Source organism: Manis pentadactyla, chromosome 15 (assembly GCF_030020395.1).
Source record: "Manis pentadactyla isolate mManPen7 chromosome 15, mManPen7.hap1, whole genome shotgun sequence".
NCBI classification, from domain to species: Eukaryota; Metazoa; Chordata; class Mammalia; order Pholidota; family Manidae; genus Manis; species Manis pentadactyla.
Genome location: NC_080033.1, coordinates 3,787,984 through 3,815,280, shown reverse-complemented (window position 1 = coordinate 3,815,280; position 27,297 = coordinate 3,787,984). Strand labels below are relative to the sequence as shown.

Here is a 27,297-nt window from a genome sequence, read left to right as displayed (position 1 = left end):
ATTAGAGAAAGATAAATTAAAACCACAATAAGATACCACTGACATACATACTACGATGGTTAAAATTAAAAAGAGAAAAAGAGGAAAAAGAAAAGACTGTCAATACGGAGCACTGCCAGGGACGTGCAGCTGTTGAACTTTCATACGAAGTAGGGTTGGGGGCAAGGGAGGGGGCGGGAAGAGAATGTCGTACGTTATGGTTGCATTCCAAAAACTGGAAGTTTCTCTGAGGGTAAACACACATTTGTCCTATGACCCAGCAATCCTATATTCCCAAGGGAAAATGGGCGTGACGCCCACTAAACCTCATGCCTGGGTGGCCCGAGCAGCTTTGCTCATTAAATTCGTGCCAACTAAAAAAATGTAGAAGAAAAGGGAAACACCCAGTGAGGAAAATGACCCAAGGATAGAAGCAGAGCTCTGACAATCTGGAAAAAATAAACTGCTCAATAAAACGTGAGCTAATAAAGGTATGATTTTACTCTTTCAAAGTAAGACTTATATTTGCTGTCAAACTACCCATGTCCGCAGTTTGAGAAATTATTTTTTCTCCCAGGCAACATAGCAGAAAGCCATGAGAAGTCTCTGGAAAATCCTTCCACACCCCCAGCAAGGTGGAGTAGGCATGTTCTTCCTTTGAGAGGTCAGAGCTACTCAGCACGAGCCATCAGAGAGAGACTGCGGGAGTGTATCAGTCTCCTGCCGTAACATTACCACGAACTCGATGGCTTACAACAGAAATTTATTCTCTCACAGTTCTGGAGGACAGAAGTCCAAAATCAGTATCACTGGGCTAAAATCAGGGTGGGGCAGGAGGTGATGACTAGGTAAAGCACAGGGGTTTTTAGGGCAATGAAACCAGTCTGTAGGATACTATATGGTGGATGCATGTCATTATACATGTGTCCAAGCCCACAGAATGTTCAACACCAAAAGTGAACCCTAATGTAATTACGGACTTTAGTCAGTATCAGTATTGAGGCATCGACGGTAGTAAATGTAACCACTAATGCAAATGTTAATAATAGGGCAACTATGTATGTGTGAGGTGGAAGGGGATATATGGAGATTCTCTTTCTGCCCAGTTTTTCTGTAAACCCAAAACTGCTCCCCAAGAAAGTATTAATTTATTTTTTGCCCCAAAGAGGGGTATAGTGTTCCCCGAGGCACTGCAATACCAGATCGATGTATGGAGCGGACAGAGCAAGCTCCTACTCTACTTCCTGGCTCCCAAAACCCATTTAATATATTGTCCTTGGGTAGAGGATGTATCAGATATTAAATTGATGGGAACAGATTCTACACTTGATCTTAGCCAAAAGGCCGAGAAACAATCAAAAAGTATTAACTTTAAAAAAATGCATTATCAAGAGCAGAGGCTGATATGATTCTCAGATGTGAGAATAAGAACGGGACTGCCAGGTTGCCTAGAAGAGACCAAAATACATTTTCAAACTCTTGTCATTCAAAAAGCAATGGTGCTGACACAGGCAGACAAGCGGACAACGGAACAGGACTGAGAAAGCAGCGCCCGGGTGGAGGGGACGCAGTGGCCGCTGCCGCTCAGCCCCGGGTGAGGAGCGGAGCGCCCGACTGCTCCACACTTCCACACACTCTCAAACATCAGCCACCCATTCACTTGGAAAGGGAAGAACGCTGATCCTGGCTTTACGCTCGTCAAAAACGAAACAAAACACGATGCTTAATCTTAATGAATGACTTAGACACAAAGAAAACTTGAATAAAAATATGAGAGGGAAATAGAGTCGAAGATATAAATCTGTGAGGTAGAGGAACCCTTCTCAAATAAAGACAGAAAAAAAACAAACGCCTGGAAAAAAAAGGTTAATAGATTTGGTTACTTGAAAATGAAAAACCTCAATAGGATAAAACACAGCAGAAACAAACATCAAAGGGACAGACAGCGAAAACGGGCTTTTTCCAAAGGCACACCGATGTCTTAATAAATGGCTGAAAAGATGCCCAACCTACACACAAGCAAGAAAATGCAAATCACAACAGCCATGAAATCCCATCACACACAATGGCTTGAAAAATTGAAAAGTTTCATAGCTACAAGTGTTGACAGTTTCCCTGCCAGTCCACGGAGCTTTTAGGGGGCATTTTTGTAGTAACTACAAACATTTTTAATGCATTCAGTTCTTTACGCTCTTGGTATCTGCCTAAGGAAATGCTCACGCTGGCTGGAAAGGCACACGCAGGTGCTCAGTGCTGCAAGAGGAGAGAAGTGGGCAGCATCCATGCCCATACACAGGGGATCTTAAGGGATCCTCGCATGACCAGACCATCCCTAAAAGGGGTCTGCCAAAGTTCCCCCGAACTGTAGACAGGTTTCCTTTCAGGGAAGGGACTTTGGTTTCTCTGAAATGGCTGGATTTTTATGAAGAGACTGTGCAATTTAGAAAGAATAAATATCAAGGCCCAGGACATGCCCTTTGTGCGACGGGGGGCATCTTGGATGTGATGGAAAGCCCACTGTGCACCCCCCCAGGTCCACTTCACGCTTACTTGGTGGAGGCTGACCTGGGCACTGCCATTTCAGGGGTGAGGGGAGCCCTAAGGGTCCCAAGTCCAAGCCCACCACTTCCATTTGCCGACTTCCTCCAGGATGTCCCAGGGGATATCAGGGGTGTCCCCTGATGGAGGAGTCAGCCAGACACAGAACGTCAGTTACCAGGCATGAAAAGGCGCTCGGTGATGTCACACAGTGGTAAAGACAGGGCTGTCTCTCCAGCTCCTGCAGGTACACTGAGTAAAAATAACAGAAGCCTGCAGAGGGTGCTCAAGTCTGAGGCAACCAGGGGCTGGGGAAGGGAAGGGCAATCACTATCTCCCCACACCTGGTTCCGCGGCAGCCTCATCATCGCAGGATGAGCCAACATTTCCCTTCTAGGTGCACAGAGCAAAAACCTTGAAGCCATCAATGACTCCCCACATCTCATCGCCCAGCAAATCCTGTCTGCTTCACTTTTGAAATATTAACAAGCTTGGAATCCCACTTCTTCCTACCTCCACTGTCTCTGCCTGGTCCAGCCACCATCACTGGCCTGGCGGCTCCCACCTTCACCTCCCCCAGTCTGTCAGGGAGTCCTGGTAACACTAAGTCAGCTCATGTCCCTCCTCTGCTCAGAGCCCTACCTCGGCTCCCACGTCACCCACAGTAAAAGCTGAAGTCTTCGCCGTGGCCCAAGGCAGTCCACTTTATGTAGGTTTGCATAATACATACACATGTATATACTTACGACATACAGTAAAGAGAATAGAAAATGACAGTGTTTTGGGTATGGTAAGGGCAATTACTGTTTAGTGAAAATTTTGTTCTAACAATATATATAACATGGGCTGTATGAGATTTACATACATGTGTTCTATAATACAGGTAATGGGTTTTATATGTTTATAGTACAATTAGGTATATATGATTCACACGTATCTGTAGGTTTTCTTCATGAGATGGAATACAGGGGAGCATCAGACTGCACTGCACATATTAAGCATAATTAGTGAAACTTGCATTCCAATGATACACACACACACACACACTTAAGATACTTATTACATATTTTCATATTCCATTATATATCATGAGTTATGAACTATGTGGTGATTATAACATGAATTATAATTCTAATGCGTATAGTGAGAATTGTGGATTATTATATAAACATGTATAGGACGGATTATGTAAACTATGCTTCGTATTGGTTCGCCGCCGCAGACTGGGATAAAGTAGGGTCACCGCAGAGGCTCAGGGCAGCAGCTCCCGTGGGTGCGGAGTGGAGGAAACAGGCCCGGGCGGGGAGAAGCTGAAGCACGATGCGGTCACAGTCCTACGGGGTGCCCGGAGCTGCTGCGACCCTCCAGAGCTGTGCCAGCTGAGGCAACGCGGCCAGGCTTCGTCCCCCGGCCCCCCACAGCCATCCCTCTCCCCTTGCTCACTCTATTCCAGGGGTCGGAAAACTCTTTTTGTGTAAAGGGCCATACGGTAAATATTTTCGTCTTCGAAGGCTGTGTGATGTCTACCGCAAATACTCAAGCCGGCCATTGCAGTGCAAAAGCAGCCATAAACAACATAAAAACAAATGAGTGTGGCTGTGTTCCAACAAATCTTTATTTACAAAGACAGCAGGCAGCTGGATTTGGCCCCGCGACCTTAGTCCCCTAACCCCTGCTCTTTCTGAGAGCCGCAACCTCTTGCTGCCCCAGAAACAGGCCAACCCCTCACCTGCCTTAGGGCCTTTAGGTACCGATAACCCTTGCCCAGTCCCTGGAAGCTGCCTTCAGGGCTCATCTCCGACCACCCGCCCTCAGTCAGCTGTCCCCACTACTCCTGAACTCCGACACTGGATTAGCTCTGTCTCCTGCAGGCGTCAGCTCAGGGTGGTGGGGACCTTGTCTCGCTGCTGGCTGATTCCAAGCTACGAGAATGGGGGCGAGGCGTGCAGCAGGCACTTAGTAAACATTGTCTAGTGAGTGGGTGCATGGTGCCCACTCAGTTCTCCTTTGGACATGCTTCTCCTCTCCCTCCTTTGTCCACCGGGGCTGGGACCCAGGCCTGACCACACAGAGACACAGTGGCTAGCACAGGGATGGCTGTATGGGCCAGTGGGTCAGGCAGGTGCTTTATGAAGTCCATTTTCACCTGGGTGGCTCTCTCCAGGCAAGGGCCTACCCAACAGGGAAACCAACAGAGGGGACAAAGGCCTGCCAGGAGATGGGGATGCGGTTTGAGGCTTTTGCGAGCCTGTGGATGGGTTTCGGTTCCTTAGGCCCTAGTCCTGATTCACTCAGGGGGGCAGGAGTCTGGATTCAGCCCAGCCCCTTCTTCCCAAACAACTGTTGAGGCAGGCAGTAACACGGGAAGAGAAACGTCTGATTGCACCTGTCTGCCTGCTGACGGTGAGCCCGTGAGGGTAGGTTGGGGCTGTCTCGCTCCTGGCTGGGACCCCAGCACAGCGCAGAACAGGGTGGGACACATAATAGACACTTGGGTGAATGTTTTTTGAATGAAAGAATAAACAAAGGACATTTTCTTAAGGCTAACAGGTATTTTTTTAATATGAAAAAAAAGCATCACCTTGAAGACAACCTCATTTACAAATTTATTCTAACCCCTCTCCCCAAGTTGCAAATGTATACAAAATTTTAGCTGGGGGGACAGCACGGCGATGAACTGTCCTCCTGGCCTTGTGCGTGGTGAGGGGATTCCCCCCACTTCCACACGCTGACCCCACCCTCTGCCCTCGCCTGGCAGGTGAAACTGATGCAGTCTCAGGTCTGACACATATGAGGACATGTCAGGGCTGTTCTGAGTCTGGGAGATGGGAGGGCCATGCCACATTAGGGTCAGGATGGCGCAGGGGTTAGGCGTTTGGGCTCCGCCCAGACTGCCCATCTTTACATCCCTCCTCTGCTTCTTCCCTGTGTGACCTTGAGCAGGTGACATTCCCTCTCTGTGCCTGTTTCCTCATGAATGAAATGAAGAAAATAACATTATAGCAGCTATTTATTGACATGATGAGCAGGGAGAGGGGAGGCAGTTACAATCCCTGGCCTCCAGCAACCGCTGCTCCAGAGAGGCGCTGGGGCCAGAGTGGACCCCAGGAGTAACTGTGGAAACAAGGCACTGTGCCTGCTCACCGGGCCCCATCGGTTACCCCTTCGTGCAGTGCTGTCTCCCTAGCCTTCTTCCCCCATCATTTGTCCACTCAGGTCACTTCCAATTTTAAGGGCAGCCCCACACAGCATCCACCTCAGCTCCATCTACATCAGCTTCTCCCCTTTTTCCAGAAGGAATTCAGTTGATGTTTAGAACTTGTTTCTTGGTTTTCTGTCTGGGTGGGTCTTGTGTCCAGATCCTGTTTACCCCTTAGGGAAGTGAGAGAATGCCTGCCCCCCCCCCACCCGCATCTTTGCCTGTAGCTGCTTGGAAACGCTCCCAGGTGGAATGAATCTAACCATGTACTAAATGCTAAGATGTGGGGCTGCTCTGATGGGGACTGAGGGCCCCCTCCTCTCCACACTACCTCTGGGCTGCCTTGGGTCTCTGCATATTCCTGCCCCGCCCCGTGATCAGCTCCCACCCTCCTGCTCCTCCTCGCCCTGCTCCAGTGCCCTCGAGCACCCTGCACCCCTTCTCCACCCCTTCCCTGTGCTCCCACTCTGCTCATACCATTTCACCACCTTGGATGGCCAGTCCCCCTTTGGCTCCTTAGCCTTGGGCAAGTCCCCTTGCTTCCCCTGGGCCTCGATGCCCCATCTGGGAGAGAGTTCATAGGCTGACTCTGCCCTCTCAGAACCCTCTCAGCTTCTCTCCTAATTTTAATGGGATTTGTACCCACTTTGGAGATCCATGTCATGGTTCTCAGACACATCCTTAAGATGTCTTTCTCACCTGGGGCTCTTATAAAATTAGGAAACATCTACAGCCTGAAATATAAGAACGCAGAATGGTGGGACCCACAGCCCTCCTGCATCACTAACGATTCCTCGAAGAGAAACTACAGTGAAGGTGGTTGCTGGACTGTTCCTCTCACCCTCACGGGGAAGGCCGAGTGTCCCGGCCGTTGGCAGAAGTCCCAGCATACTCTTGGGGTAGGAGGTGTAGTGGGTTAAGTGGCAGTTCCCCAAAAGATATGTCCACATCGTAACCCTTTGGAACCTGTGAATGTGCGCTTACTTGGATAAAGCATCTTTATAGGTGTAATTAAGGATCTTGAAATGAAACCATCCTAGATTTAGGGTGGGCCCTAAATGCAATGACAGGTGTCTTACAAGAGACAGAAGAGAAGGCCACATAAAGACAGAGGCAGAGGCTGGAGATATGCAAGCCAAGGAGTGCCTGAAGCCACCAGGAGCTGGAGGAGGCCGGGAAGGTTCCCCCTGGAGCTCCAGCGGGAGCACGGCATGCCAACACCTTGATTTTAGATCTCTGGCCCCAGAACTGTGAGACAGTAGTTCCTGTTGCTTTAGGCCACCAAGTCTGTGGTCATTTGTTATGACAGCCCCAGGAAACTGATGAAGAGGGTTAAGATGAACTGACGGCCTAGTCTCCTGGGAGTGAGTACGGTTTGGGGCTCAGGGGGCAGGAGGAAACCACTGCATGAAGGGACTGCTGACCAGCCCAGAGCCCCAGGAGAGGAGGGCAACAGCACACAGATCCACAGATGTGGATGGAAACTGGGGCTGTGACCATGTAATCCATGGCTGACAGTCTCCTGAGAGAGGCCACTGGAGAAGACAGTCGGGAAGGTGGGAAAGGACACAGGTCAGGAAAGGCCCAAGGACTCTGAGGGCAGGTTAAGTGGGGGGCCAAGGCTAAAAGACAGGCTGGACCAGCTGTAGACAGGGTCAAATTTTCCACCACAAAGGTGGGTTGGGAGGGCACTCCCCACCATTGCAGTGGGTTGTGCCACAGACTGAAGGGTGAGGAGGGTTCTGCTGGAATATTCCACTTGGCATCTCAGGGTAAGACATCACAGATCAGGCTGAGAGGGGAGACTGAACATTCCGTGACCAAGCCAGCACCCCTTTTATCCCCCTCAGGAGAACAGTGATGTCCCAGTAAGAGCCCGCCTTAGAAGCTGAGGGGGACGGAGTTCGCTGAGAGGCATGGGAGCTCCTCACGATGGTCTGCACCCACTGACCGGGGGAAGCGTGAGTTCCTGGGTGAAGGATGAGCGTCTGGGGAAAGGTAACACTGATCAGGTAAAGAAAGGGGTGTCAGGTTGATTCCGCTGTAGTCCGGGTTCCATATTTTTCTTCTGCTAGAAGAGTGAGCTGTTTGCGTGCGGGAGGAGATGAGCCCTGTGGGCTGCACCAGTGAGCTGAAGGCTGGAGGGGGCTACGCTGAACGCCTCACCTACTGGAGGCTGGTCCCAGCGGAAGGTACCACTGGTCAGTAAGGGGCAACCGAATCCAAGTTCCATCAAGATCCAGGTGGTTTCCTCTGGATCAGCACAGCCAAGGGCAGTTCAGGGAGAAGACCACAACAGTCACGTCCAAGTTCAGGCTTCGGCAGGCTCCTATTCCTTGGACGGGGACACTGCTCGGGGCGTGGACCTGGCCTCCTCGGTGCGGAGCTGGGCGCGCACCTCCTGCATCTGTGCCTGCAGCTCCTCCAGGGCGCTCGGCGGGGGCACCGCCTGCACCTGAGCCTGCAGGGCCTCGAGCGCCAGCACCAGGTGGCCCACCTCGTCCCGCATTGCGTCCCAGGCGGCGCGCTGCTCCTCCTCCTTGCGGCGCTGTTGGGCCTGGTGGCGCCAGTACTCCAGCACCAGGCAGCCGCCCCCCACGATGAAGATGGTGGCCTCGCCCAGCAGCTCAGCGCCCAGCTCAGCGGCTGCCTCCTCATTCAGCGGTTTGATGACTGTGCCCCGGAAGCCCATGATGCGCATCTTGGTCCGCATCTCCACCCAGTGGTACACTGTAGGGGGAGAGAGGGGTCAGGTTGCGTTGCTGGGAGCCCCTGCGAGCCCCGCCCCTCCGTGCATTGGTGTCCACAAGCCAGAATCACCCAGGGCGCTTTAAACAAGACCGGCACCAGGCCTTGCCTGGGTGACACCAAGTCACCCACGTGGAGTGACCTCCGAGGCATCTTTTTAAATCACCCAGAAGGATTCTACAAGCAGCCAGGAATGAGAAACCCTACCCTGGAGGGGGCGTCCTCAGACTGAGGGGCCACCACCCTGGAGGGTGACAGGGGCTCCCAGAGCACAAAGTCCCAGATAACTAACTAACTGTAGGGACTCAGTTGCCAGAGCTTAGCTCCCTCTATTCCTCCCTCAAGCCTCCAGCCAGCCTGCTGGGCATCCCCCTCCCGGGCTCTGTCGCCCCCTGCCCATTTGCCAGGGGAAAGGCAGACTCCCTTTGTTTCTGAATCTTCCCCAAATGCAGTTAGAGCTGCAGCAGAGGGGGACCTTCTGGATCCAAAGAAAGCGCAGCTGAAATGCTAAGCGACTGTGAGCATGTGACCAACGGATCCTCTTTGCAAGTCTGGCGGCGCCAGTCCTAGACTTCATCATCCCTGAAAATGGCCCTAACAGCTGTGAGCTCCCCACGGTGAGGTTTTGGGCATATACCTTGGAAGAAGTTCAAGAGCTGGCTGGTGCTGCTGGAACAGAAAGTTCCTTGCCTAGCTGCTTCTTTGTGGACGAAGGTTCTCAGTATTTGAATCTTAAACAACAAGGCAGAATTGATGCTGAACGCTCACTCCTGCAATAATTAATATTCGTCCAACAATACACGAAAGGTTGGCGATGCTCTGTCTAGCTCATTTGGAGATTCATTTCCAACATATCAGTTTCCTTTTAATGTTTAACTGTTTTCCATGACAATGGATAATATATGCAATGTTTTAGATTAACTGTTCATTAATAACTTTAAAGGTAACTCAATCCAGAAGAAAATATTTTAACATTTAGAATTATGGTCACAGGAAACTGTACAAAATTAAAATTTGAATTTTACTTGCTGTTACATAATTCATTAGACAGAGTTCTGGAAGGGAATTGTAAATACAAGTTCAAAGACAAAAAGCAACAATATAAAATTTCTGACTGTAAAAGAAGAGTTTATTTATTTTTCTTTTAAACTGGACATTGGCAGACACCAAATCATGAGAGTACGTGGACTGCATTAGATACTTCAAAGGAAGGGTGCACCAGCTGTTTGAAACTATCAGTATTCATAACACACCCAAAATTATGTCCTTTGCACCTACTTGAACTCGTGGGAAGTTTTAGCTGTCAACCTGAAAGTGCACTAGAAGTATACAACTTTTCATTTTTTTTTTGTAGATAATTATTTTCTATTGAAGGGTAGTTGACACTATTGAAGGGTAGTATTACATTAGTTTCAGGTGTACAACACAGTGATTCAACATTTATATACATGATAATTCTAGGTTCCAGCTATCACCATACCAAGTTGTTACAATATCTTGACTATATTCCTTATGCTATACATTACATCCCGGTTACTTATTTATTTTACAATTGGAAGTTTGTACTTTTTTTTTTTTTTTTGCGAGGGCATCTCTCATATTTATTGATCAAATGGTTGTTAACAACAGTAAAATTCTGTATAGGGGGGTCAGTGCTCCATGCACAATCATTAATCCACCCCAAGCCTAATTTTCATCAGTCTCCAATCTTCTGAAGCATAACGAACAAGTTCTTACATGGAGAACAAATTCTTACATAGTGAATAAGTTACATGGTGAACAGTACAAGGGCAGTCATCACAGAAACTTTCGGTTTTGCTCATGCATTATGAACTATAAACAGTTCAAATATGAATATTCATTTGGTTTTTATACTTGATTTATATGTGGATACCACATTTCTCTCTTTATTATTATTATTTTTAATAAAATGCTGAAGTGGTAGGTAGATACAAGATAAAGGTAGAAAACATAGTTTAGTGCTGTAAGAGAGCAAATGTAGATGATCAGGTGTGTGCCTGTAGACTATGTGTTAATCCCAACTTTTCATTTTTTTAAAGGGGTAGCAAACATGTCTGGGGAGCTCTGCTTGGAGCTGGCAGTAAAATCCAAGGAGGGTACCCAGGGCCCTCTCGGCGACTGCCAGCTGCTGCGGCCACTCTTACTACTTTGTAACCCAGGCCCTGGTGTTTCTGGGCGCTGGGGCCCAAGCTGTGGAGACCAAGCTGAGGTCCACCTGGGGCTCAGCCACTTACTGCCTGGACAATGCCAATCCACTGTGAGCTGCCTTGTGAAATGGGATGTGATGACCACACACGGCCCTGGTGCTGGGCCGGGAGCCGGGCGCCTAACTGACACCAGCTCCTTCAGGTCAGGACTGCAGAGCATAGGGGCCAGAGCGCGGCAAGGAGAGAGGGACAGGACCAGCTTCTGCTGCCGTCCCCGGGGGAATGTGCTGGTGTCTCAGCGTGGACCAAGCACGGGGACCTGGGCGGTAGGCGGGTCTGGGAAAGGGCACCCGGGGGCAGCACACATCCAGGGCACAGGTTATTGTACGTGTGTGTGTGGCGGGGGTACTTTTCAGAACAGGGGCTGACAGCAATCTCTCTTGGTCTGGTAGCCAGATTTGGGGTTCAGGAACAAGTTTGGTGTGGGAATGGAGGGCTGGAAAGAAGGGGTGGCTGAGTGCAGCCAGGCCGGGACAGGACTGAGGACTGCACACCTGGGTGTCCACAGGTCCCCGGACATCTCCCAGGCATAGCACACGCACTGCATCCAAATCTGCCCCCGCTGCTCCCCACACAGTGGTTCCTCCTGCTGGGGCCATACTGTCACCAGGCCAGAGACCTGGGACGCAGGTGTTCCCCTCCACTACAGCCTCTCAGCCCCGTGTCTTGCCCATTCTGCCTCCTGTGTGTCTCTCCCAGACCCTTCCCACTGCGCTGGTCCGGGCTCCGTCTCAGCTCGGAGCAACGTCCCCTCCCTGACCTCCCTATGCAGGGACCCCTGCCCTTCTTCTCATTCTGTGTATTCCCTTCGGAACACCTATCCCAACTGGGAATGACCCTGTCATCCAGGCACTTGCTTCTACTCTGTCTCCTGCACTGGACTGTGAGCCCCATGAGGGTGGGGCCCAGGGCTGTCTCAATCACTTCTGTGACCCCTGCACTGACCTGCACCAGGCCAGGCACACAGGTGGTACTCAGTATCTTGCTGAACGTGTCCATGGGTCACTACCCAGCTTCCTCCCCGGCCACCGGCTGCAGCCTCACGCCCTGCGGCTGTACTCCATGCGGCAGTCGGAGTCTAGCTAAAGACAACAAAAACCAAAAGCCTACCATTTTACGTGCTACATACTACCTCAGACATGCCCCCTAATCGTGCCCTAATCAACCTTTGTCCCCCAGCCTCATCCCCTTGACATCCGATAATAAGTGTCCATTGCTCATCTCTATTTCAGAGATCTTCAACGGGAAGTCAGCTTGTATTTTACACAGTTATTTTCTATTGACCCCCAGCCCCACTATGAAAGATGAACACTGTCTCATGCAGCTTGTCTTTCCTCTACCTTCCCATTTTTAAAGGTGACTTGTACACATTCCATATTCCTGTATCACAATCTTTTCACTGTCTCCCTCTTTTCAGTGCCTTCCCGCCCACGCCCCCCACCCCATCCTCTCCTACCCTCTCTCGGCCAGAACATTCTATTACACTACCAGGGTATAACACAGGCTGTTTAGTGACCCCATGTGCTCTGCGAGAAGTTAGACAGCAAAAATAAACAGCAGATACAACGTGATGGTCACGGAAACACTGTTGGGTGTGACATGACTGGGCCAAAAAGAGCGCCTCGCATGCTGAGTCATGAAGGGGGCGGCCTGGAGGACAGCGGCCTCCGCGTGAAGGTCAGACAGCTTCCCTTCTCCAACATCCCAGCATGGCGCTTAGAACCCCACATGTATCAGTTTGCTCTGAGCTGGACAATGGTCTTCTAGAATGACTTGGTCATCCCTCATGTGCTATTTCTAAAACTGCAGGTCTTGTCCCATTTGTGAGTCATGAAATCAATTTAGTTGCACAAACCAGCATTAAAAATGTCAATATAACGGAAAATATTAGATGGACCTTGAAGGCATTAAGCTAAGTGAAGTTAAGTGAAAAAAAAAAGAGAGAGACAAATACAGTATAATCTTACTTATATGTGGGATTAAAAAATAAAACCAAGCTCACAGAAGAAAAGAAAAGAGAAAGAATAGAAAACATCAAAGCCAAGCTCAAGTTGTCAGAGAAAAACTGTTCTACAAAACTTTTGTTCTTGCGGTGTGTGACTGTGTGAATGTGTGTATAACAAACCAAACACAGTCAAAAGATTGAAAACCATTGTCTTGGTTTTGGCTGGAATTCGACTGAACCTACAGATCTTTTTCAGGACAGTGCCATCTTGCCAATAATGAGTCTTTCAATCTATAAATGTGTTCTCTCTCCTCACTTAGTCCCTTAAGTTTCTCTGCAAGTCTTGCACCCCTTTGATTATATTTATTCCTAGGTAGCGATATTTTTTGACGTTATTATTCACGGTATTTTAAATTCCAATTCCAATTCAATTTGTTCGGCGCTGGTATACAGATCTACAACTGGGTTACGTAAATAACTTTCTATCCAGTGACCTCACTAAATTCATTTGTGTTTTTTCCTCTTAATGAAATATAACTTACATAAAGTACACAAATATTAAGTGTAGAGCTGGATCTTTTTTTAATATGTATCACCTAGATCAAGATCTAGAATATCCCCCCACTCCAAAGGGCTCCCACCCCCAAGCCATCTTCCAGTCAGTACCCCCCAAAACCACTATTCTGACTTCAAATCCTAGTCACATGACAGGCACTCTCTGAATCCTGTTCTCAATCCTTCGGGACAGACCACTTGTACTCTCTCTGTTCTGTCTTCCGCGGTTCAGTTCTGTCTGTGGATCTGCTGTGTTGCCATGTGTCAGTGGCCCGGTCCCTTTTATCCCTGAGTGGTCGCCGAAGCAGCCGATACTCCCATACCTTGCCGATGGACATTCAGGGTGCCTAGAGTAAGAAGGTTTCCTGGGTGACGGTTTCACGCACTGCATCACCCAGGAGAAGGGGAACCCGGGGAGGCAGGGCTCAGACGCTGTCACCAGGGCCAGGCTCCTCATGCCGCCAACTGCATCACTCACACAGTCTGGGAGAATAGGCAGGGCAGGGGGCCTTAGAGCTGGTGTTCTTGGGATTGAAAAACTGCATGTTTTCACATGCAGGGCAGCGTTACCTTCAGTGGCCTCCTTTGCAGCTGCATTCACGTCCAAGTTCTAAAGGGCTTAAGGGGTTGCTTTTAGCAAGAGTTTTTTGTGTGTGTCTGTGTATATTTAAGACTTTTCAACTGAGGAATGACATTTTAAGAAATGATATGCAAAAAGTGTTAAATTCAGCTCCATGACTTTTTATGTTTGTTTAGGCCAGTGGTTCTCAGCTAGGGATGATTTTGCTCCCTGCTCCTTGCCAGTAATACACCCCAAGTTTTGACAACCAAAAAAGTCTCCAGACATTGTCAATGTCCAAGGGAAGGAGGGGTGTGAGGCTTTTCTCCATATGGATATACAATTGCACCATCTACTGACATGACCATCTTAGCCCACTGAGAGGCAGTGCTACCGTTGTGGGAAATCAACGTATGTGCGTGGGTCTAGTTTTGGACAGTCTGTTCTGTTCCATTGGTCTATCTGTCTATCCATATGCCAAATACTACCCTGTCTTGGTTACTTTAGCTTTGAGGTTAAGTCTTGAAATCTGATAGTAAGTCCTCAAACTTTGTTCTTCTTTAACATTTTCTATTCTAGGATCCCTACAATTCCTATAAAGTTTAGAATCAGCTTGTTCCTAATGACAAAAAACTTGCTAGGATGTTTAATGGAATTGTGTTAAATTTATAGTTCAATTTGGAGAACATTAATAACACTATTGAGTCTTCTAATCCACGAATTAGGGTAATGCCTTTCCATTTTTATGTAAGTATTCTTTAATTTTCTCAGCAATATTTCATAGCTTTTGGAGTAGAGTTCTTACCCATCTTTTGTTGAATTTATTCCTAGATATTTGAGGGGTTTTAATGGTATTGTCAATGGTATTTTAAAGTTCATTTTCCAATTGTTAGTTGAAAATTGTTAGAAATGTAACTGACTTCTGTATAGTGACCTTGTATTTAACAACCTTGCTAAAAATCATTTAAGCATTTTAATAGTTTGTTTTAGGCTCTTTTGGCTTATCTGTGCACATAGTCATGTCATCAGCCAATAATCAGGTTTACTTCTTTTTCAATCTTTATGTGTCTTTTTCTTTTTGCTCTACTGCACAACCTCCAATACTACGTTGACTAGAAAAGGTGATACTTATCTTATTCCAAACATCGGGGGAAAGGATTCATTTTAATCTTTAGGTATAAATATGGTGTTCACTGAACTCTTTCAGTAGGATATTTAAGGAAGTTCCTTACTAGCCCCAGCTTTTGTAGTCCTTTTATCATGAACAGGTATTGAATTCTGGCAAATGCTTTTCCTGTACAATATGATCATATGGTTTTCATCCTTTATACTATTCCTGAGGTGAATTCTAGTGATTTCTTTTCAAATGCTAAACCAACCTTGTGGTTTTGGAATATATCCCACTTGGAATAAATGTTATTTATTATCATTTTTATATATTGCTGGAATCTGTTTGCTAATAAATTTTGTTTAGGGTATTTGTATCCATGTTAATGAAAGATCTTGACCTAAAATTTTCCTTTCTTGTAGTGACTTTGTTGGGTTTTGGTATCAGTATTCTATTGGACTCACAGAATAAATAAGGAAGTGCTCCCACTTTCCTTATTATTTTGAAAAGTTTGGGTAATTGTATTATTTCTTTCTTAAATGTCTGGAAGAATTTACCAGCAAAGCCATCTGGGCCTGTAGCCTTCTTTATGGGAAGATTTTTAATTAAGGATTCGATGTATCTAACAGATATAGGACTTTTCAGATTTTCTATTTCTTCTCGGGTCAATATTGCTAAACTGTGTTTTTCCAATTGTCCATTTCTTCTACATCACCACACTTATTGGCTAAAGTTGATCTTAATATCCTCTTGTTATCCTATAGTTAGAATCTGTATTGCTGTCTCATTTTTTGTTCCTTTTAATTGAAATTTGTTTTTTTCCCTTGAGGAGCATTAATCTTTTCAAAGAATCATCTTCTGATTTTGTTGATTTTCTTTGCTGAATGTCTGCTAACTCCTGGCTGTCCTTCAAGGATGCAGCTCAGGTGTTCCTTCTTCAGGAATGAAATCAGGTGCCCCTTCTGGGTTTCCTCAGCTGGGGGCTCCTGCATCCCAGCCCTGACCAATCTTGGGTGTCACTGGTGACAAATCTGTCTCTCCCTCTGGATCATGAGCTCTACAAGGGCTGGGCCCAGGGCTGCTTTGCTCACTCTTCTATTTCATACCTAAATTCACCTCTGCCTAGGGTACCATTTGCCCACTCCTCTTTTCCTGCCTTGCCCCAAGTTATCTCTCAGGTCTCAGCTGGAGTACCCCTTCCTCCAGGAAGCCCCACCTGATCCCTAGGATGGGTCAGACACACCCTCTAGGTTAAAGCTTCCTGGGCTTCTCTCTCATCACAACACTGTTTATTCTGTATTGAATTATTTTTAAAATATGGATGTAGAATCTTCCTGTTTCTAAAACAACTCTAGAAATGTTTCAACTAGCCTTGTGTATCTTACTAGCCAAAAAGGCTGGTTTCACTGTTTTCAAGTTCCTTAAGGGTAAATTATCTCTGTTGATGCGTAAGTCTTTTGTCACTGCCTGGGGCCTAGACTGTGAGCTCTTAAAGGCAGGCTCCGAGAAATGCCCATAGGACCACACACTGAGAAGGCACTAGGGGAATGTTTAAGGAATGGATGAATGGTTCACCTTTCCTTCAGGTTTCCTCAAATTTAGCATATTTAATGTCACTGTAAGTATCTAGATTTTGTCAAAATGTTCTTGTCTGTTACTGATTTTATATCTTTACTGAAGTTTGATGTTTGCCCAGTCTCTGAAGAATCAAAGAGTGCTGCTTTTTCTAGATGAGAGAGAACTTAACAGGTTGCTTTAGCCACAGAAAAGGCAGTACTCACCTAACCTGCTCATCTGCTGGGGCTCACGCATCACACCATGTCCCGTGCTGCTACCTGCACTTCCTGCCTGTGCAGCTGGTGAGGAGACCCACAGGCCACTGAGTGCTCGCTGGGTCATCTGGCTGTGACAGTACTCTTCTTTAAGCCTTGTTTCAGCTTCAGAATGAGGACCCTCCCACTTACGGGACAGACAGTACTGCTGGAAGGACTAAACAAGATTATGCAAAAACCTCTCGGTTGAGGGCCAGGCTTAATGAACAGAAGCAGGGCCACTGAAGCCACACAGACCTCGACTCAACTCTTCGCTGTTTCCTTTCCTGGATGTGCAAGCTGAGCCTTAGTTTCCCCATCAGAAAAATGAGGATCAAAATACCCAACTGGTAGCACTGGGAAAACGGCAGTGAGTGACTGAGAAATTGCTTGATTTAGTAAATGTTAATCTACGATCCACCAACTCCTGAATTTTATTCCTAGAAATACATCCTACCTACTGATCTCAGCTCTGTCCTTGGGCAACATAGAATAGTCTTCACTCTCCACACTGGTCTCTGTGTCCTCAGTTTCATTCCCTGATCTGTTCTCCATACCACAGAGTATCCCAGCTCAGATGTCCCCTCCTCCAGGAAGCCTTCCCTGGCCTCCAGACCCCTGGGCTCCCCTGCCCGAGCTCTGACCGCTCAGAGTCATCACTCTGCGGTGACAAGTCTGTTTCACCAATCGGACTGTGAGCCCCATGAGGCCGGGGACTGGGGTCACTGCAGTGTCCCCTGCCCTGAGTGGGGCACAAAGCAGGTACTCAGTGAAAGGGTTGGTTTGCGAAAGTCCCGTGGAGGTAGCCACAGACAGAAGGCATGGCCCTCTCTCACCCGGTTGTACCTACATCCCCTCCCCTCCCCTTGCTTTCTATCTCACCTGTCCCCTCAACAGCATGTGACACTGCACATCATCAGCTCCTCCAGGAAATGTTTGCTTCCCTTGGCACTGGTTCCCTGCTCCTTGGGCTGCTCCATCTCTGTCTTTTCTATAGAATCCTTTTCTTCACCTCCATAGCTGGCATTTCTCAGGGCGCCACTGTCCAAGGCCCTCTTCTCACCTGACCATCACATCCAGACGCAACTCAGACCCTCATGACCCAAACTCCCGAGTTCAGATCTTCTCCTCAGCCCCAGAGCTCCCGGCCACGGGCACCTCACTCTCCAGGTACCTGCACAATGGCTGACCAGCCCCCAGGAGTTTCAGGGGAAAGGAGGGATATCTTAAACCATGCAGTCCATTAAAATGAAATCTTTGACCACAGCTAACTATTGTGGAAGTGTTTTCCTGAGCATGGAGCTGCAGGTGGCTGGAATGTCACTATTTCCTCAGGACACCATGCTGCCAAGATAAGGATGCCTCTTTCTTCACAGTGGGGCCAGGCACCTCAGGACGGGACCAAGTACCTATCCTGCCCTATTGGAAACATGCCTGCATGCACACCTGGCAGCTTCCTAGTAAAGTAAAAGGAATGTCTCTCGAGTATGGGCCATCCCTCAATTGTGAGCAATGAAAGTCACTGTAACCACATTACCTACTAACTACGTACCTACTATTCATGCAGCCCAAGATGGTGAAAGGGCCATGCTAGAAATGCTAAATATTCAACCGCTAAATATGATGTAACTGGCAATGGGGATTGTTAAATACTGAGAGGAAGCATTTTTCAAATGTGGAAGGAGAGTAAAAGCACTAAATCCTTACCTTTCATACTAGGAGGTCAGCAGCTAATACACATCAGGGGATTTTTATTTAAGAACTCTTTAATTAAAAATTATTTAAGAACTAGGAATAGAAGTGCCTTACTTAGGAATATGGTGGTAAATACCAAAAGACAGCTAAGAGAGTTAAAGTTGTTACCTGTACGTAGCAGGGATTGAGATGGAAAAGGAGATGGCTGTATTTCCTTCTTTTTATCATACATCAAAGACATATTTCATTTTTAAAACTAAGTACTTGTATTCCTTTGACAACATCAGCAATTAATGGAATTTTTGAAATACAAACACATTTTAAAAACTTGTCCAAGCAAAACATTCCATCCAAAAGCAACAGAATACACATTCTTCTCAGCTGCACATGGAACATTCTCTAAGATAGACTATATGTTAGGTTACAGAACAAGTCTTAACAAATTTAAAAAGACAAATTTATCAAGCATCTTTCCTGACTATAATAGTATAAATCTAGAAGTAATTACAAGAAGAAAACTGGAAAATTCAAAAATATTTGGAGATTAAACAACATGCTACTGAACAACCAATGGGTCAACAAAGAAATCAAAGAGAAATAAAAAATACCTTGAGACAAATGAAAATATACATACAACATAGCAAAACTTATGAGATGAGGCAAAAGCAATTCTATGAGAGAAGTTTACAGCTATAAATGCCAACCGCAAGAAACAAGAAAAATCTCACATAAACAATCTAACTTACACCTCAAGGACCTACAAAAAGAAGACAAACAAAGCCCAAAGGTAGTAGAGGGAAGATAAAAAAAAAGACTGAGGAGAAACAAATGAAATAGGCACTAAAAAGACAATACAAAAGGTAATTGAATTAAAACCACAATGAGATAACACCTCACACCAGTCAGGAAGGCCAGCATCGAAAAAACTAAGAACAACAAATGCTGGCGAGGATGCGGAGAAAGGGGAACCCTCCTACACTGCTGGTGGGAGTGTAAGCTAGTTCAACCATTGTGGAAAGCAATATGGAGTTTCCTTAAAAAACTAAAAATAGAAATACCATTTGACCCCGGAATCCCACTCCTTGGAATTTACCCAAAGAATACAACTTCTCAGATTCAAAAAGACGTATGCACTCCTATGTTTATCGCAGCACTTTTTAAAATAGCCAAGATACGGAAGCAACCTAAGTGTCCATCAGTAGATGAATGGATAAGGAAGAAGTGGTACATATACACAATGGAATTCTATTCAGCCATAAGAAAGAAACAAATCCTACCATTTGCAACAACATGGATGGAGCTGGAGGACATTATGCTCAGTGAAATAAGCCAGACAGAGAAAGACAAATGCCAAATGATTTCCCTCATTTGTGGAGTATAACAACGAAGCAAAACTGAAGGAACAAAATGGCAGCAGACTCAGAGACTTCAAGAATGAGCTAGTGGTTACCAAAGGGGAGGGGTGTGGGAGCGTGGGTGGGGAGGGAGGGAGAAGGGGATTGAGGGGTATTATGTTTAGTACACATGGTGTGGGGGATCACGGGGAGAACAGCGTAGCACAGAGAAGGCACATAGTGGATCTGTGGCATCCTGCTGCACTGTTGGACAGTGACTGCACTGGGGTATGGGTGGGGACTTGGTAATATGGGTAACTGTAGTAACCACATTGTTTTTTCATGTGAAACCTTCGTAAGAGTGTATATTAATCGTACGTTAATAAAAAAATTAAGCAAATAAATAAATAATAATTTTAAAAAAGGTAATTGACACCAAGTGTTAGTTCTTTGAAAAGATAAACAAAATTGACAAATAGTTGGCTAGATTTTCCAAGAAAAAGAGAGGACTCAAATAAATAAAACCAAAAATGAAAGTGGAGATGATACAACTGATACAACAGGAATAGAAAGGATCATAAGAGACTTTTATGAAAAATTATATGCCAACAAATTGGACAACCCAGAAAGAATGGATAAATTCCTAGAAATAGACAACCTTCCAAGACTGAATCATGAATAAATAGAAAACCTGAAAAGATTGATAATCAGTAAGAAAACTAAATCAGTAGTCAACAACCTCCCAACAAACAAAAGTCCAGGGTCAGATGGCTTCCATGGTGAATTCTACCCAACATTCAAAAAATCAACACCAATCCTTTTTAAACTCTTCTAAAACATAAAAGAGAAGGGTACATGTCTGAACTAATTTTATGAGGCTGCATGCCCTGATACCAAAACCAGATAAGGACACCAGAAGAAAATTACTGGCCAATATCCCTGATAAACATAGATACAAAATTCCTCAACAAAATAGTAGCAAACCAAATTCAACAATACATTAAAAGGGTCATACACCACAATCAAGTGGGATTTCTTCCAGGGATTCAAGGACAAGTCAACCTCTACAAATCTATTAACAAGATGAAGGATTAAAAATCATACAATCACCTAAATAGATGCAGAAAAAGCATTTAACAAAATTCAACATCCTTTTATGATAAAAACTCTCAACAAAGTGGGTACAATGAGAATGTACCACAACATAATAAAGGCCATATATGACAACCCCCAGATAACATAACACTCAATGGTGAAAAGCTGAAAGCTTTTCCCTGAGATCAGGAAGAAGACAAGGATGCCCACTCTTGCCACTTTCATTTTATTTTATTTTATTTTATTTATATAATATTGGAAGTCTAGCCAGAGCAATTAGGTATGAAAAAGAAATAAATCCTAGAAAATGCAAACTAGTCTCTAGCAGGCAGTTACTGGCGATTGCAAAGTGGTGGTGGTGGGGCATGGGTAGGGGAGGCACTGGGCTTCCGAGGGGCCCAAGGATACTCTGAAGGTGGTGGATATGTTCACTTTCCAGGTCATAGTGAGGGTTTCACAGCTGTATGTGTCTACTAAAACACCAGATTGTATACTTTAAATATGTTCAGCTTATTGTATGTCAATTCTACCTCATAAAGCCATGCAAAATAAAACAGAAGAGAATAAAACAGAACAGGATAGACTAAGCCAGCCAGGAAGTAGTGGGCTCTAGCCTGGTGAACGGATGAACCCAGGGGAGATAAGGGGCAGCTCCCAGAAGGGAGATAAAAGCTGAACTAAAGTGAGGAGGGGAGGGGTCCCAAGGCAGCCCCAGCCTGGGAGCCCTGCCTCCCAGCTCTCTCCAGGCCCAGGCTGAGCTGTTTCTGACTCCCCAGTGACATGCTGGTGACCCAAGGGGAGGCCTGGAGATGCTGTGGCATTATGGCCTTGGTGCCCAAGGACAGCATGTGGAACTGCTGTGAGCTCTGCTGTCCCTTCTTCCATCAAGGTCCCCAGAGGTGCTGCTCAACTGAGAAGGGGTTCCTGGTTATCCCCAAGGCAATGCCAAGTTAGAATGTGACAACTATAGGAAATACGACAGGAAGAACATCCAGGCCCTGGGAAGCATCCTCCCCTGTCCCCGACCCCCCAGACTTTCCTCCTAGGTCTTTCACTTCTGAGGATTTGGTATTCACCTAGGGAGTCTTAGAAGTTATGGGTCACAGGTTCCCATGGTGTGACCTTGGAAAGAGGCCTTGAATGCAACAGCTGAGCTAAGCAGCTGTCTTGGCCCTAGCTGGGACTCAGCACAGGGGAGAAATCTCTTCCCAAGGAGCAGAGGCAGAACTGGGGCAATGCTAAGGAAAGGCTCCAAGAATAGGGGCCTTAAGAGTCACCGGGTCTCTAACTCCCCACAGTGGCCAGAGATGAAGGTGCCATCACTCCCTCAGGCTCCCTCCTGCAGGAGAACCTGCTGGTTAAGACAGGCTTCAGGGCTGGCCAGGCTGAAGTCCCTACTGTGCTCCCTCTCCAGCCTCAGTTTCCTCCTTTACGGGATGGGTTTAATAATCCTTACCAAGAGCGTGTGTGAGATCCAACAAGACTATTCCTGGCTCCATCGGAAGATTTCAGTATAGAGCAGCCATTGTTGTTATAATTACACCCAGGCAGCGGCCACTGACTCACAAAACTTAAAAGCTTTCATCTAGTTGGCAAGATGACAGAAAATACACTGGGGTGTGCTGCGAGAAGGCTGGGAGGCAAGGTCCAGTTAGCAATCCCCAGAGGGTCCTCTTTCCTCCTGTGACTCCAAGACCACAGCCTGGAGACAGGCGGGGCCGGATTCAGACCCAATCCACTTCCTCCATGAACCCCGTTTCCCTCATCAGTAGAATGAGTGGTAAAACAACTCGCAAGAAGACAGGATCAGTCTTCAGACAGTAAGTAACCTTCCAATTACGGTGTGGAGAAGGACAGGAAGAAAGAGAGAATCACCGTCAGGCAACCACTGTAACCACAAGGGCTGCAGACAAGATCCCCCCTGAATGCTAAAATGAGTGGCAAAAGTTTTAAAGAAACAGATACACACAGAGTCTCAAAGTGTCTTCTCCAAGATATTTGTGAACTACAAAGGGGAAAACAGTAGCTTCAGAATGGACGCACCTAACGGACACCACCATAGACAAGTGGCCAAGGGCAGTACGACCAGAAATAAGACCTTTTGATGTCATGAACCCCCTGACAGGGTCCACTGAGAAGGATACATCTTTTCTGTGGTATTCTTGCCAAAAATGCAGAATCTCTTTCCAATCAAGAGAAAGCATCAGACAAACTCAAACTGAAGGGCAGTTTGCAAAAGAAGTAACCTTCAGAAGGGTCAAGGTCATGAAAGACAAAGACCGAGAAAATGTCACAGATTCTTGGGGACTAAAGAGACATGATGACTAAATGCAACGTGGGTAAGATCCTGGGACAGAAAAAGGACATGGGTGGAAAAACCGGTACAGTGTGAATGAGGACTGCAGCTGCAGAGCAGCACCGGCCCCTGCTCATTTCCTGGGTTTGTTCTCCGTGCCGGGTTTATATACGATGCTGTCATCGGGGCAGAGGAGTGAAAGTATGCAGGAACTCTCTGTTCTGGTTTTACAACTTCTCTGTAAATCTAAACTTAGTTCAAAGTAAAGAGATAAAAAAAAAAACAAACAAAAAAACGAAAGCTTCCAGGTGGCGAGACTGAAGAAACAGACCCTCTCGAACACCTGCTGTTGCCAGTGTAACTCTGCTGCGCGGACACCCTGGCGGCAGTCATTCTGCCTCTGGTAACTGCTGCCAGATTCACCCGCCCCCGGGTATGCGAAAGGCTCGCCTGGCACGTTAGTCCTGCAGCACTGCTTATAATAACAATCAGAAAGCCTGGTCGAGACTCGACCAGACTCTCTACAGCCTTATAAATGACGGTCATTCTGTCAGCAGCTGAAAAGGAGTGTGGAAGTTTTTATGAGCTGACAGATAATTCCCTCCAGAGGAACACGGTCAGTGAAAGCAGTGAGGACTACCACGGTGTATGTTGCTTGCCTGGGATTCATGGGAAAAAGGGGATGTCTGTATTGGCATTTGCTGGGAAATGCAGTTTTTTTGGTTTCTTTCTAGAAAACATACAAGACGACAGTGGTTGCTTCTGTGGAGGGGAACAGGTGCCTGGAGAGCAGAAATGGAGGGAGACTTTTCCCTACACACTCTTTTGAACCTTAAACCATGAGAACTTATTACTTATTATGAAAAAGAAGTACATAATTAAAACTTTTTTCAAAAGAATCATAAACAAGGTGCCCCGGCAACCAGGACTCCTGGTTAAACCTGTCAGACTGAACACTGCTCGATCCCAAGCCCCACTTTTAGGGCAGTCAGGTGGAAGGGAGCCAGACGCCACAGGAACAGTGGGAATTGGAGGGGAGGGAGTAGGGCCAGGGCCAGGGGACACCGACAGCTGGGGGAGGAGGAGGGGGTCAGGGCAGGGCCAGGGGACACCGACGGCTGGGGGAGGAAGAGGGGGTCGGGGCAGGGCCAGGGGACACTGACGGCTGGGGGAGGGGTCGGGGCAGCGCCAGGGGACACAGACGGCTGGGGGAGGGAGTCGGGGCAGGGCCAGGGGACACAGACGGCTGGAGGAGGAGGAGGGGGTTGGGGCAGGGCCAGGGGACACTGATGGCTGGGGGAGGGAGTCGGGGCAGGGCTAGGGGACAAGGATGGCTGAGGGGGTACTGCTGGGCCAGCAGGGAGGCTGACCTAGGTCCCCACGGATGGCGTGTGGCAGAGGACAAGAGGCAGGTGAAAGGAGAGACAACTATATGTGCCAGGTCACTCGGTGGGGTGAACTGAGGACCCCCAGGACCACTCCCCAGTCTGACAGGAGACTGCAGTGGGTGAACCGGGGAACGCCTGGAAGAGCTCGGGGGCCAGATGCCATGCTAAAACATGCCCACCTCTCTGGCATGGGGCTGGTGGCCACTGCAGAGGTCAAGAGTCCGTTGGTTCTTGGCCTTGAACCCCGGTGACCTTGGATAGAGGTGCTGGGGGTAAAATCATACCCTCTACTGAGATACAGAAAGGGGCTCTCCTCAACCATGAGCCTCAGTCATCTGGGATGGGAAGGATCTCGACCAAGGACACCCCAGAGGCTCCCACACCCCTGCACTCTCTCTCCAAAGCCACTGTGAAGTATCTGTTGGTTTTGCTGATCCAGCATCTACCTCCTTTCTCTGGAAACTGCCCCGGCACTCCTTTGGGGGAGCCCCTCCCCCACTGTGCCTCCATGTTGTTCAGGGAAGACCAACCCCACACCCAGCTTCAGATGCTGGCATTCAGCCTGGGGATTTTTCCTCAAATATCAGAAACAAGGCCTTTACTTTCCAACTAAGGGTTGCTTAGTGAGCGGGATGTGAACCTTGGGCTACTGAGGCCATTTTGTCCCCCAAAATAGAGTGCTTGCCTAAGAAAGAAGACAGTACAGAGAATCACAGGGCCCAGGGATGGGACGGTGACTTCCAGGCATTGTCTGAGTTCTGGGATCTAGCTGAGCCTAAGGCTGTATACTTTGGAAGCTTTTATGCATCTGCCCATTAGAGTAGGTTTCTGTCCTTTGCAAGCAAGAGCTGAAGGGAGGAGCCAGGGTGAGGTCATCACCCCTTCTTGACAAACAATAAGAGAGGAGCTGCACTGCAGGGGAGCTTCCCAGATGGGGTGTGTACCCAGGAGTGTGTGTACAGAACAGGGCACCAACATCACAGGAAAAAGCCTAGGACATACATGGTTAGGTCTTCTGCCTGAGCAAGTGTTACTTTTATGAGCAGAAATTAAGTTTCTTTTAAAAATACAAAGTAAATTAACTCCTTTCTGTCCTTGGTTTCTTCTGTGACCATGACACAGGGTCCCTGCTGCCCTCCAGATCAAGTCCCAATGTGTTGACGTGGCCCTGTCATTGTCCCTAGATGGCTGCCCAGTCTCTCTCTCATCACATTAGGTCTCACTGTCTCCATCTCAGCCATGTCGGCCTCCTGTAAGTGCCCCCTGTTCACACCTTGACCTCTGCACATGCTGTTACCTGTGCCTCCATCTTTCCACTGTCTGGCATGCTTCCCCTTGAGCTCTGAGCCATTCCTGTCTCCTGGAAGCCCTCCATAGAAAAAAAGTCAATGAAACTAGGAGCTAGTTCTTTGAGAAAATAAACTAGATAAACCCCTAGCCAGACTTATCAAGAAAAAAAGAGTGTACATACGTAAACCAAATCAGAAATGAAGAGGTAATAATCACAACAGATACAGCAGAAATACAAAGAACTATTAGAGAATACTATGAAAAATTATATGCCAATAAATTGGACAACCTAGAAGAAATGGACAACTTTCTAGAAAAATACAACCTTCCAAGACTGACCCAGGGAGAAACAAAATCTGAACAGACCAATTACCAGCAATGAAATCAAACTGGTAATCCAAACACTACCTAACAGCAAAACACCAGGTCCAGATGGCTTCACAGCCGAATTCTACCAAACATTTAAAGAAGAGCTAATACCCATCCTTCTTAAAGTATTCCAAAAAGTAGAAGAGGAGGGAATACTTTCAAACTCATTCTATGAGGCCAGCATCACTCTAATACCAAAACCAGACAAGAACACCACAAAAAAGGAAATTATACACCAATATCCCTGATGAATATAGATGCAAAAATCCTCAACAAAATATTAGCAGACCAAATTCCAAACTATATTGAAAAGATCATTCATCATGACCACGTGGGAGTTCTTCCAGGGATGCAACGATGGTACAATATTCATAAATTGATCACATTAACAAAAAGGATAAAAATCACATGATCATCTCAATAGATACTAAAAAAGCATTTGACAAAATTCTCCATTCATGATAAAAACTCTTAACAAAATGGGTATAGAGTGTATGTACTTCAACATAATAAAGTAAAGAGCATAGATGACAAAGAATTTCCTTAAAACTCTCCATGTTGGGGTGCAGGGGGTTGGGTGGACGTGGGGCACATGTACCTTGGCATAAAGGCCACCTGTCAAGTGCCACAAAGGCTGGCAGCATTCTTTGGGAGAGCATAACCCAGAAAAAAGCTAAATATCCACCAACAAAGGCATGGTACATCCACACTGTACCAACTGTTAAGAAAAAGAATATGGGATGGATTTTCAAAGTATGCTGCTAAGAGAAAAAATATTGGGCACAGAACAGGTGGATAGTATACTACCATTTATGCAAATTAAACACATGCATGCCTAGAATAGCTTGATTATGCACAGAACACCTCTGGAAGGTGGCTAGGGGTGACCTTTGATGGCTCCCTCTGACCTCTGACTTCCCACTCTCACACACCTCCTCTGCCCCAGCCACACAAGTCTCTCCATTGTTCCTGGAAACCAGCAGGCATGCTCTGGCCTGAAGGCCTTTACATTCGCTATGCCTTATGCCTGAAACACATTTCTTCAAGTATCTACACTTCCTCACTTTATTCAAGCCTCTAATCGAACATTCACTTCTTCAGCGAGTCCTTCCTGAACCTAACCTAAGATAGAACACACTTTCTCCTATTATACCTAATCG

General features: G+C 46.8%; 1 protein-coding gene and 1 non-coding gene across 4 annotated transcripts in view; both read right to left on the bottom strand.

Moving 5' to 3' along the window:
- The window catches only part of OPA3 (outer mitochondrial membrane lipid metabolism regulator OPA3), a 55,053-nt gene that overhangs the window by 15,463 nt on the left and 12,293 nt on the right, over positions 1-27,297 (bottom strand). Inside the window, exon 2 of one of the 3 annotated variants that reach the window (XM_036886045.2) lies at positions 5,111-8,446. The exons of the other annotated variants lie outside the window; for them this stretch is intronic. Coding sequence (XP_036741940.1) covers positions 8,046-8,446 — 401 coding nt within the window. The 3' untranslated portion in view covers positions 5,111-8,045. Of the gene's footprint in view, positions 1-5,110; positions 8,447-27,297 lie in introns of those variants that run through there. 3 annotated transcript variants of the gene reach the window in all.
- Positions 1,145-1,335, bottom strand: LOC118912670 (U2 spliceosomal RNA). Its single transcript, XR_005024862.2, has one exon. It is a non-coding gene; the product is annotated as a U2 spliceosomal RNA (small nuclear RNA).